At 39.1% G+C, this 12,526-nt stretch overlaps 1 protein-coding gene across 1 annotated transcript in view; it reads left to right on the forward strand.

Moving 5' to 3' along the window:
• LOC119188597 overlaps positions 1 to 11,579 on the forward strand; it is a 43,748-nt gene extending 32,169 nt beyond the window's left edge. Inside the window, 8 exon segments of the mRNA XM_037436320.1 lie at positions 3,266 to 3,409; positions 5,272 to 5,375; positions 5,762 to 5,965; positions 6,423 to 6,505; positions 6,552 to 8,556; positions 8,699 to 8,946; positions 9,176 to 10,428; positions 10,431 to 11,579. Coding sequence (XP_037292217.1) covers positions 3,266 to 3,409; positions 5,272 to 5,375; positions 5,762 to 5,965; positions 6,423 to 6,505; positions 6,552 to 8,556; positions 8,699 to 8,946; positions 9,176 to 10,428; positions 10,431 to 10,525 — 4,136 coding nt within the window. The 3' untranslated portion in view covers positions 10,526 to 11,579.
• The last annotated feature ends 947 nt before the right edge of the window (positions 11,580 to 12,526 follow it).

A 12,526-nucleotide genomic window follows, 5' to 3' on the forward strand; every position in this document is an offset into this window, starting at 1 on the left:
GTCCATTAATTTTTTTTTAATCGTTTCATAATATAAAGAAAATAATCTTTTAACGAAAATTATATACCGCCTTCAAAACTAAAAATAATTTAACATTACTTGTATACGGGTACCAGTTTTGGAGTCGGTGACTAATTAAAATTGGTAGCTTTAAGCTAGATTTAAATACATGAACAAATATATATACGTTGAGGACATCATTTTAAGAGTTTTTTGATGTATCTCCGAACTATGAAATAACAACAATAATCTATATCTATACTATTATATAAAGCTGAAGAGTTTGTTTGTTTGTTTGTTTGTTTGTTTGTTTGTTTGTTTGTTTGTTTGTTTGAACGCGCTAATCTCAGGAACTACCGGTCCAAACTGAAAAATTCTTTTTGCGTTGGATAGCCCTTTGTTCGTGGAGTGCTATAGGCTATATATCATCACGCTATACCCAATAGGAGCGGAGCAGTAATGTCTAATCTCAGGAACTACCGGTTTCAACTGAAAAATTCGTTTTGTGTTGGATAGCCCTTTATTTGTGGAGCGCTATAGGCTATATATCATCACGCTATGACCAATAGGAGCGAAGCAGTAATGGCTAATCTCAGGAACTCCGGTTTGAACTGAAAAAATCTTTTTGTGTTGGATAGCCCTTTGTTCCTGGAGTGCTATAGGCTATATATCATCACGCTATGACCAATAGGAGCGGAACAGTAATGAAACATGTTGCAAATCGAGGAAAAATTATTAGTTTTGAGAGCTTCCGTTGCGTGCGCTGCGTAAACGGTTAAAGTTATGCAACAATGATGTATGACGGTATTGTTCCTCTTAAAAAGTTCTAAAAATATATTATAAAACAAAGTTCCCCGCTGCATCTGTATGCCTGAACGTGTTAAACTCAAAAACTACCCAACGTATTAAGATGAAATTTGGTATGGAGACAGTTTAAGACCCTGGGAAGAACATAGGCTCCCGGAAACTACTAACGGAAAACTTTGCCTGAAAAACTTTATAACGCGGGCGGAGCCGCGGGCAAAAGCTAGTGAAATTTATATGGGGCCACACGGGAAGCACCAGCTTTCAAATAAAAAAGAATCAAAATCGATTCACCCAGTCAAAAGCAACAAGCGGTAACAAACAACAAAAAAGAAAACCCAGTCGAAATAAGAACCTCTTCCTTTTTTTCGGTTAATAATACAGTGCAATTTGCAAATAATAAATGATGCATCATCTGATATTTTAATGGAAGAAAAACTTGATTACTGTGTGAAATAAGGACAAACTCTTAAACAATTCCACACTCATATTAGTTAGTAAACAAATACTGAATTAAACCAAAGATGTATGTCAGTTCGGAAACACTTCTCAGGAACCACAAGAAAGGGTAAAAATGTCGAGCTAAACGGACGTATCGGCCAAACTTTATTAATAAAATCTCTTCGCCCACGCGGCCCCACTCGGGCGGCAGATGCGTCACATCTTTTATTTGATTCTTTGTTTACTAACGACATTCTATTTCGGCATTTTCGGTAGTAAAATATATCCCTTACTGAGATATAAATATATGTTTCCACTGACCCTAAACACGGGTAATAATTTGATAAAGTTAGTGTCTTGTATATTCGGCTGCTATGTTTTGCCAAACGTTATAATGACGAGTCAGATATCTCACATAAACTGTGCAATCTGTAGATGGAGGTACAATTATTCAATACCTGCAAATTATTAACCTAAAATAACAATAAATGCGTTTGTCCACTAAAAATATAGCAATTCATTGCTACCTAGAACATAAATACGCTATTAGATATATGTTGGCCAAATTATGTTCAAAATAAATAATTTTGTATTTGCGACGGTTTACAATCAAAAAACAGCTGAGGTAATCAATAATTTTAAGAGATATTGGCCACGTTACACCTTTTGAGATCTTTCTGCGCCTTATTGCATCTGGTATCAAGACGTAGCAAAACGCGTAACTGCCGATAGTCCAAACACTAAATAGACACTTTCTCCCATACGAAAGGCCTACTCGTTGGGCGAAAATAACAAAATAAATATAAGTACCAAAACTGAATTCAAATTCACTCTACACGGCGCAATAAAAAATAACTACAATTTCGATCCGCGACCGGATTCCGATTCGCAACATTAGCCACGTCTTTTGTCTACAAAAAGTGTTGCAGAATTCGATTTAGGAACACGCGGAAACGGGTCGGTCACGTCGCGCACCGTCGCGATTTATAGCATCGCAGACGTTTGCCGTCTGAAAAAATACGTTCTTACCTCCTTTGCTAGCAATTTTTTTTTAATTATATTCGAAATTCAAAGAAATTCGTATTCCAACTTGACTTCTTTGATTTATTTGTATAAAGAAATTGAATTCGAAATTCAAGATATTATAATAATATTCCTAAAGAAGAAATATTTATATTTATGTAACCTTAAACCCACATTATATACCTCTTTTCAGGAATAATTCGTAAACCGTGTAGCCATATTTCTTATTTTAAAAAACAATAAATGTCTTTCCAATAAAATCAATTCCAACTTCGCCCATCGCATAAAATCAGTTTCCGCAATACAGATAACAGTTAGCGTAATTTGAGCGCATCCTAAAATTTATAGGGTGTCGAGCGGTGGCTGGCGGGGGCGGGCCGGGCGGATAGCGACCGGGATATTGTACCGGGATCCAGGACGTTACCCGGCCGGGTCACCGGGTCGCGCTCACGTGCCCGCGATGCGTACTAAATTGCTTTTGCCTTGCTACTGCATAGTAAGGGTAACAAAGAGACGCCGGTTGACATCGTTTCATGTTTGTTTTAAATGAATTTAATTAATTGTTGTTGTTTTGAACTTTATATGCGCTAGCTATGTTCCTGTTGGGTTTGACATAACATTATGGTAGCTCTTATGTCAATGCTCGTATGTCATATAGATACATAAGGAACCTGTGTGCGAAGTCATGCCTGTAATGTAGGGCTACCGATTTAAGCGACACTTAATAAATAGTTCGATGACATACACTTGTCAACATAATATTCTCTTTCGAATCCTCTGGCAATACATCAGTGAAAACTGAATTCATTTCATGAAGTAGCTTTTGCGTGATGTGTGTTTCAAACGTGGAGAGTAATAAAACTACTGTCGTTTTGACTTCTGTTGCTCCAATAAGACCTCCCACATTGTTGTTCTTCAATATACAATAGATATTATAAGCAGACATCGGGCAGTTACAGTTTCATTATATGTAAAGATATGTATTGTAAAATTCCAGCGCAGTGCAATGGCGGTACGGTGATGGCGGATGGCGGGGCGGGCGCGGGCGCGGTGGCGGGCGGCGCGGGCGCGGGCGCTGACGCGGAGGCGGGCGAGTCGGCGCGCGCGGCGCGGCGCTCGAGCGAGCCTACGTGCACGACGTGTACGAGCAGGCCGGCGAGGACGGCGACGAGACGCCGCGTGCTCCGCGCCGGGCGTGCAGGCCTTCCTCTCCGATCTTGAACCTGGCAGCCTTGTTTGTGATGTTGGTCAGTATACTGTCTTAAGAGTCCACATACTCACGCTTTTTTATCTCCAAAGGTAAATAAACAAAGGCGCAGCTAATGCACTCACTGTTCGCCGTTTTTCCCATGATGTGTTAGGAGGCAAACCTAACGCTATTGTGCACGAATTCACGATTACAGGCTGATAAAGAACAAAAAAAATCAATATTAGTTAGCCCAACCGCGGATTCGAACGTGAGACCTTAGTCCGTTAGTCGTATTGTATCGAGGTAGTCCTTAATAAAGAACCTTTAACATACAAACCGTACTGACTTCTCTGACCTTTTGTCTCACTACATCAAATTTCAAAACACTTCACGAACTTATCTTCTTGGATATTCAAGTTGTTTCTAAGATAAATTAATCTATCTCCATTAGTTCTCACGCCTAAGCACCTCCATTCACCAGTCGAATGTTCTAGCAAACCGTTCTTAGAAACTTTACGCCATTTAAATTCAACATAAACAGTCCAATTCGCGGTGTTAGCGAATACGTGGAATCTAAATGTCAACGCGTAGGTGTTTCTTTGGAAGGTAATCCGCTGCCTCCTTTAAATGCACGCAACCCTTAATAAGATATTTGATAGACATGTTTGTTAGGTACATTTGTATATAAATATTATTACAAAAAATATTTATAAAATGAGTAAATTTTTTTATAGGAGCATGACAAAGTGACGCCACTGGTCCTGATAGTAAACAGAGTCTAAATAGAGCGTCAAATGAGGAGAAATGGTTATCACCAATAGCCACAATTAATTAACGATAATAAGCTGTTATTTTATTTCAACTAATATGCTTAATAACACGGATTACCTTGTAATAAAACTATTGTTCTGATTTTATCGCGGTTTTCATAGTATAACTTTACAGCTTTTGTTGTCACGGAACGGACTGAGATGTTGGTCATCCGAAAACTCAAAATTTAAATCTGCAATATAGGTTCGTAAATATAGTTTTACTTTAATGTCTAACATTAAAGTAAAACTATATTTACGGATAAATGATAAAATGGTTCTTTTTTGAATGATAAATAGTCTTAGATAAAACAGTTTTTAACAGTGATGTATTCTTACAATAATATTCAGACAAAATATAATTAACGACGAATAAAATTATTAAAGACAATACGCCTCATTCATAAACACACAACCTTAAAGAAATAAAATTAATTAATCATAGTATATTATTACTACATTTATTATTCCCATTTCTAATTAATATTTATATAAAAGTAACCTACGCGTATCATCAATCCCACCAAATACGTGTAGGTTGACAGAGTGGGATTAGCAAACATTTAGATAACATTATTCTGTAGAATAAATATAATGCAGTTTTATTAAAATATGCGTAACATTTTGCATTTGTAGAATAGAAAAGTGGGTGGTACAAAGTCCTTTATGTTTTTATCTCAATAATGGTAACGCCTACAATGATTACCACGCGAGCATATTTACAATAACCTAAAGTATTTTCATGTTTTTTTATATTGGCTTGAATATTTAGGTAAAATAGGTAAATAATTGCATCACGTAACATTTACAACTAGTTACTTATAAACCATGAGCTCTAATATACATTTCCATTCAAGCAAACAAACTCATAATTATAGATTTGTTAATTCTAATAAAAAGAACTTATTTATTAATTGTGCCCTAGTTTCCCACTTCATACAATGATGTAACAGGCCTTTTTAAATGATTGTAATTAACTTTTGATTTGTTTTTTTTTTTTACTAGGCTGTGGCAACGGCAAATACCTGAACGTGAATCCGTCCGTGTTCTGCGTGGGCGGAGACAGATGCACTAGGCTTGCCTCGCACGCCAGGCAACACAGCAATGAGGTAACATTATCCTTTTTATCTAGATTCTAGAACACAAGGTCTGCGCAACAGGCCCTTATTGACGCAACAGAAATGTCCAAATAAGAAGTTAAAACGCAAGAACGCCAAAATTGTTCAAATTGAATACCAACTGTTAATAACACTAGCCCAGCTAATATTCCCTCTACTGCAAACAGGCCTCCCCTAGAAAGCGAGTAGGCATCAGTACACTTCATATACCTTCGAAATTACTATAGAAAATTCTTAGGTACACGGGTTTCCTCACGGTTTTTTCTACACCCTTAGGAGGAACTGTAACTGATAATAATACGTTTTAAAGAGTCAAAGATGCGTGCTTGTGACCTAAAACGGAATAAACATCTTCATTCGACTATTTGATCTTCCAGGTGGTAGTATGCGATAACCTGTGCCTACCCTTCCGCGACGAGTCATTCGACGCTGTGCTATCCATCGCGGTGGTACATCACTTCGCGACGGTGGAGCGGCGTGCGATGGCCCTGCGGGAGCTCGCCAGGGTCACCAGGATCGGCGGGAGGCTGTTGCTCACCGTGTGGGCCATGGAGCACGAGGGACGAAACTTTCACTCACAAGTGAGAACCAGATTTTAGTTATGGAAAGTTTTATTCATCGGTAACCCGAAAGAGCAACTGGTTCGCCTGATTTTAATTGATCTTCTCAATCCATAAACACCAACAGGTACAATTTGAATCATAGACGTGCTGCTGCCCTTACTGGAAAGGATTAGGGATTAAAGGGTAGCGGATGTTTAGCCTTTCGAATATCTTACTTATCAAACGAAATGCAATAGCAAACTAGTACTACTCCGGTGTAGCTGAGAGATTAATTTTAAACCTTACTTTGGATATAACTTTTACCAATCCTTTTATTGACATAATTTATTAATACTCCTAATCTACGACACCGAGACTTTCGTGTCAAAGGCGTAGTCATGTAAAGAGATCGGTGATTACTTTCTTATATAAAGTCTATACTTATAAGTCCAGTGTAATATTAGAAAGTTATTAAACTATTGTTCTGGGTTCGCAGGACGTACTGATACCCTGGCATCGACCAGCGACATTATGTCCACCAACGCCAGCTCCCAGATTTCTTTCAGTCGACAACGATCAGTAAGTACATTAACATTTCATCTTAACACGTTACAGTTTTTTTAAGTTCACATTACTCATACGAAGTTATTGTCAACAGCGCTGAGCCGTGGAAAAGCCGTGAAGGATCACCAGGTTCGTCATCACTCTCGTCTCCCAACGAAACCTGTTATTCATTTGTAAGACGAGCACTTCAACGGTTGGCAGGTCGACGGTCCTTCCTACCCTCGTGGAGTTTAGGCCCCAGGGTACCATCACGGTCCTGCTCACGGCCCGAACCAGCAGCAGCCGACCTCCCAATCGAACTGCGACGGCTAGACGAGGCAGTTCCACCTCGGTTGGTCACCCAACCATCTGAATCATCGACAATGAAGTCACGAAGCTTAACTGACATCGTAGACATAGAGCGACATGCTCTAGTCAGGTCCCGATCAAGTCTACCAAGTCTCGGTGGAGATGAATCATCACCACCACCTCAAGAACCAGCTGCACCTGAAAACACAGAACCGCGTAAAAAACCTCGACTTGTTAAACAGAAAAAGTCTATAAACGAGGACGACGCTGAAGAAGATCTCGATAAACCAACAGATATGAAGAGTATGGTTGAAGAGATGCCTAACTTTAAAATACACACTCACAGACTACAATCAAAAAAGCCTGGCGTATTTAAACAGACGTCGCTCAACGAAGAGCTGATGTCTGTAGAAAGATTAAGGGAAAAAGAGCGCTTAAGGAAAAACATACAAAAACAAGCCTCACTTAACGAGGAATACTTATATCGACGACAGGGCGCATTAGATTCCATTCGCGACTCAATATTTTCCACTTCAGCCACCACCGCAAAGAAGTTCCAATCCCTGAAAAACGGCCTCACTAGTAAGTTTAAAACGTCTACAACGAATATTGATAAAGTTACTGTGTTCGTGAGAATGCTTCAGGGTTGGAAGAATCACGGGCCGGTTCCTGAAGTTCCCACGCCGAGCGATACTCCTGTCACAAATGAAAAACCGTATCCTGAGAGGCGACATTCAAAAGAAGATGGATCAGATTCTTCGAAAGACAGCAGCCTTCAAAGCGATACGAGTGTAGATTCTGAAGACAGTTTCGCGTCTGTTATTTATGTGCCTAAAGCGGATGGATCGGGAGATCCGTTGTCACCAACCCCACTTTCTCCAGGACCAACATCACCTAGATTAAAAGTTTCATCAGTTCCAACTTCGCCAAGAATGAAAAGTTCGCCGGGTCTACCATCTCCGAGGATAAAACAAGCATTTCCATTAATCCGGCCTCCTGCATCACCTAACGCAGTACCAACACCAGCTACTGTTAATAAGATACTTGTAGCTCAATATAGTTTGAAGAACTACTCTACTTCAAGCTCAGTTGTTGCTGCACCGCTGAAGCCACAATCGAAAAGTCAACCAAATTCTCCGCCAAAATCGGAATCAGATGACAAAATTCTTAAGCCTGAGCCACCGCCGATAATAAACACAAACATGCCTGTTGAGGTATTCGAAGAGGTTGATCCAATACCACCCATCAAGGAAGAAGAAGAAACATCCACAGAAGTGACTAAAGAACTGATCGCCGAAATCAATAAAGACATTGAGGAAATACATAAACTGACAGCTGAAACTAATCAATTAAAACCACGTGTGGTGTTGCAAGACGTCAAACCTTACCCGAAAATAACATTACAAACAGTGGCAGAATTACCTGAAATACCACAATTTAAACCCAAAGAGCCGAATAAGTCAGCTGCAACTGACGCCTTGGACTCTAGAGCTGCAGAACGAAAACGTAAAGAGAGGATACGACAAATAAAAGAAATGTTAAACAGCGGCGGCATACCGGCTATAAACTTGAGTAGAAGGCAACCATTCCCAATAGTGCGCAGTACAAACAAAGCGGAACCGATCGCTAAAAGTCGTCCAACATTGATGACTTTAGAGTTGTTCAACCCAGCCACCGATGACATGGACAGCGATTCGAGCGGCGTATCATCGCCAGACTCCGTCGATAGTGTCATTAGTGTAGTACCTGAAGAAGTGCGGAAAACAGCCTTAGAAAAGGTAAGTTCAATTGACTTTATTCATATTTTCGTTTTAACACAGCTGTGGGTTTCAAAATATGCTAACAATTTATAATATTTTTTCAGATTTACCCAATAATTCAAGCACAGAAAACCCTAAAGAAGAGCCATCCAACGAAAAGTCGCGTTCAACTTCTCCAGCTCCTCAAAGTTTAATAGAAGCCGCTGCAGAAGTAGCAAACACTTTAGAAGAAGCATGTGAAACCGTCATACAATCAAGTCCAAGAGCTAAAAGGAAACAACTTGAAAAAATAGAAAGTTCTGAAGCTATGGCCATCATACAAGGAACTTCTAGTAGTAGCAGTAGTAGCAATTGGAGCCTCAACAAACTGTCACCTGGAGATTTGAGGATATTAGAAGATAGATCTAGGTCACAATCTCCACACCAGTTCTAGTGGTAGCTCGTCAAGCCTAGAGCGCTTATCTCCAGGTCGAAGGTCCAAAGACCGTTCACCAAAGCTGGGAAGTACTAGCAATTCCACTTGGAGCCTGAATAGGCTATCTCCAAACCGGCCAGAAGGTCGCTCACTAGATGAAAACTTGAGTAAAAGCCACAGAAGCCCTACCCGGTTACCTTACGACTCAATTTCAATATCAAGCACTGGATCCGAAAAATCAATTTCAAAGTCAGAAAGCTTCAATAGGATAATTGCAAACGAACCGCTGGTGACATGCAAGTCAGATATGCTAGCCAAAGAAGAAGAATGGGTTCAGGATCAAGACAAGAATCATCAGTTAACGGAGTTCGCTGAGAAACTCAGCGAAAAACTGTTACAGGAAATTGACCAGTATTCTAAACGTATTAATGAAGAGGATTTCGACCTGCCAAGCAGTAGCAGCAGTGAAAAGAGCATTTCTCTAAGACTCAAACGGGAAGAAGAAGACAGAAATACGCAAAAAATCTTAGACGAACTCTCGGATAGCTTGCAGCATTTAGAAGATCCTTATATCAACAAAATCAACACAGAAATGCAAGGGTTAAGTAAACTTAGTGCCGAAATACAAGAGAGGAGCAAAATAATCGCATCGCTAAATGATTCACAAGAGACTGATATCAGCAAACTGTTTCCTAAATGCAGCACCAAAGTGAAAAGCAGAAAACGATCGAAGGACGTCGACCCCATAATAAACAAATACAGGGAACTAAAAAGAACGATGAAAGTCACTAGTGATGAGGATATATACCTGAATAATTGTGCCAACATCCAATACACAGTGAAACCAGTTACTGAAGAAAAGTTACCCGACGTTGAAACTAAGAACCCAGATGATGACAGCGCCATATCGTCTAGCAACGGCAATCCAGAAATTACAATTGATTCTGGAGCTTACGATACGAGTCAATCATTAGAAACAGGATACTCATTGGAATCAGAAATCAGTGTCGATTCCCTTTGCACAAGCACGGACAAGAGGTCTTCGCTGAAAGTGGGACAGTCGACAGATTCCAGCGACTTAGACAAAATGGAAATAAGTCCTGAATCCGTCACCTCACGATCCAGTACGAGTACGGCGCCTCTAAAATCAGGATTCTCTATTGAATCCAGCGATACTTCTGCAGGAAGTGACTGGAGTCGCCGCGACAAGACGGGCAGTACAGCGTCTCTTGGCTGCGCGAGTATAGCATCACTTCCTTCGTGCAGCGAATGTTCCAAAGAGAGGAAGTTATTGGAGACCAGGTCTTCTTCGGAAGACACGGCTACTGTGCCGGTCCCGACCGCCAGGCCTCTGCCCCACGCGCCGCTCCTGCCATCCCTGAGCGACGGCTCCGACAGCCTGCCCTCAGAAGGTGGCGCGGTCACCTACCACCGATACTACCACGTCTTCAAACGGGGAGAGCTCGACCAACTCATAGAAAGTACGTGGAGAGCCTCCACGTGGTGTCCTCGTACTACGACCAGGCGAGTTGGTGCGTCGTCGCGGAAAAAGTACAAGTGTGGACCATATAATGTGTTTATGTGCATTCTTTGTCTTTGCTAAAGTTTCAGGTTCGCTGCTGGTACTTAGGGGCTGAGGGTATTGTTACGTCTGATCTCATATTCTTACGACACAGTGACACTACCGAAACAGACACTACGTGCAGTGATTACATCCAAGTGACCTTCTTGACGTACTCTTAATGAGCCAGTGTTAAGGACATTTACAAACTGATCTTATATGAGGTGTTAGCCATACGCGAATATGCCAAAAGCAAAGCTTTTGTTTTTTTAATATATTCTTAGTCATTATACTACATATTTTACTAGTTGTTATCTCTATAATAATCTTAAATAATCTTTGTCCGCGGCGGATCGCGGTCGGGGTGGCTCGTGCCGCTAGTACAGTGGTACTGTGTGGATTGTCATTGGGACGGAAGCGGCTGCGGTCCGCGGGCGCGTTAGTATTCGATGCGAGATATTAGTACTCGCATGAAATGAAAACTAAGAGCTTTAAATAGTGAAAAAAATAAAAATATTATATATTATATACTTCAATGGCTCAATATTATATAAGCTACTCATAGCTTATTACTCTACCATTCATGTATACCTACAGATAATGTTACTCTTACATATTCGGTATAACGTATGTATTCATACCATATTCCAAGACCAAAATAATTAGATATTATTGGGGCCAATTCCAGAGCCGTCAACCTGTATACATAGATCGAGTATACGTACCTAAACATTTAGACAACTCTTTTGCGAGCGACTTTAGAACTGGCCTTTTAAAAATTATAAATTAATGTAATATATTCTATGACAATAACAAGGATATAGCAATGATGTCATCAAATTTGTTTTCTATGAAGTTGTGGAAGTGGTGAGGATGGATGCAAGAGTACTAAGTCAGATTTAAGGGTGCTTGACCGCTAAAGAACTGAATTAACCAAAAGGTTTACAAATATACGTCACGTGGATCCACATTGGTTGATGTTTCTTAACTCTACTTTAATGGCCAGACACCCTAACCTCTATGGTAATCCTATAATATTTAATCAAGTGTAGGTAGCCAAGGAGTGTCAAGTAAGCTTGTCAGTCAACTGAACACGCTAAATCAAAACAGACATGATACATCAGAAACTGAATTGCCAATATGAAGCACTATTGAATTGAATTATAGTTATGTTATCAACATTGCATTAGCTTAGATGTTATGTCTAGAGAGTAGATATGAGATATGCATGCAAATAAATATCTACATTGATATCAATACTGACTTATACGCTTCCCTCCAACCTGACCACAAATAAATAATAATTTTAATTTAAAAAAATATTTCGGTTTTGGATTATGGTATTATTCTTTTATTTTTAAATGTAATATTCCGTAATGTAATTATAATTTCCCAGTATTAAAATGTTAAACGAGCTGGCCTCTTAAAAAGAAATAAGAACCTTTAAAATTAGCTATTAAAATACATTGTTATAACATATAATTGCAATTTTATCAGACACATTGTTTTTTTCTTACTTGTCCTATAATGTTGAATTCCGAGCGAAAAAATATTAAAGTGATAAAACAAATTCATTATAATAAAAACAAAATATTATTTACAAAAGAATATATTATTGATTTACATTGTAAGACAGGTAATAAAAAGCAAATTACAATTGTATCAATGTAAAAATCTAATCAATCCAACATGTCAGCTATTACTGACAATATAAATTTACCGTCTACGTGTAGAAATCCTATTTTAATCTTAAAACAAAACCACATTTGTGTAATTTAATATTTGGTCCATTTACTTTGGCAATGAAAATTTTAGGATAAACAATGAATCTCTATAAAAATCAAATGATTTTCAGATAACAAAAAAATACATTTATCATTAAAGACGATAGAAAAAGGAATTTAATAAAAATAGGGCCTACTCTATTGTAATGTTTTTTCCAGTCAGCAGAATTTTTTCTTTTTAAATCTTTCATAATACGACCACCCTGCAAATTGCGTTTGAATTTTAAC

This window comes from Manduca sexta, chromosome 7, assembly GCF_014839805.1.
Source record: "Manduca sexta isolate Smith_Timp_Sample1 chromosome 7, JHU_Msex_v1.0, whole genome shotgun sequence".
NCBI classification, from domain to species: domain Eukaryota; kingdom Metazoa; phylum Arthropoda; class Insecta; order Lepidoptera; family Sphingidae; genus Manduca; species Manduca sexta.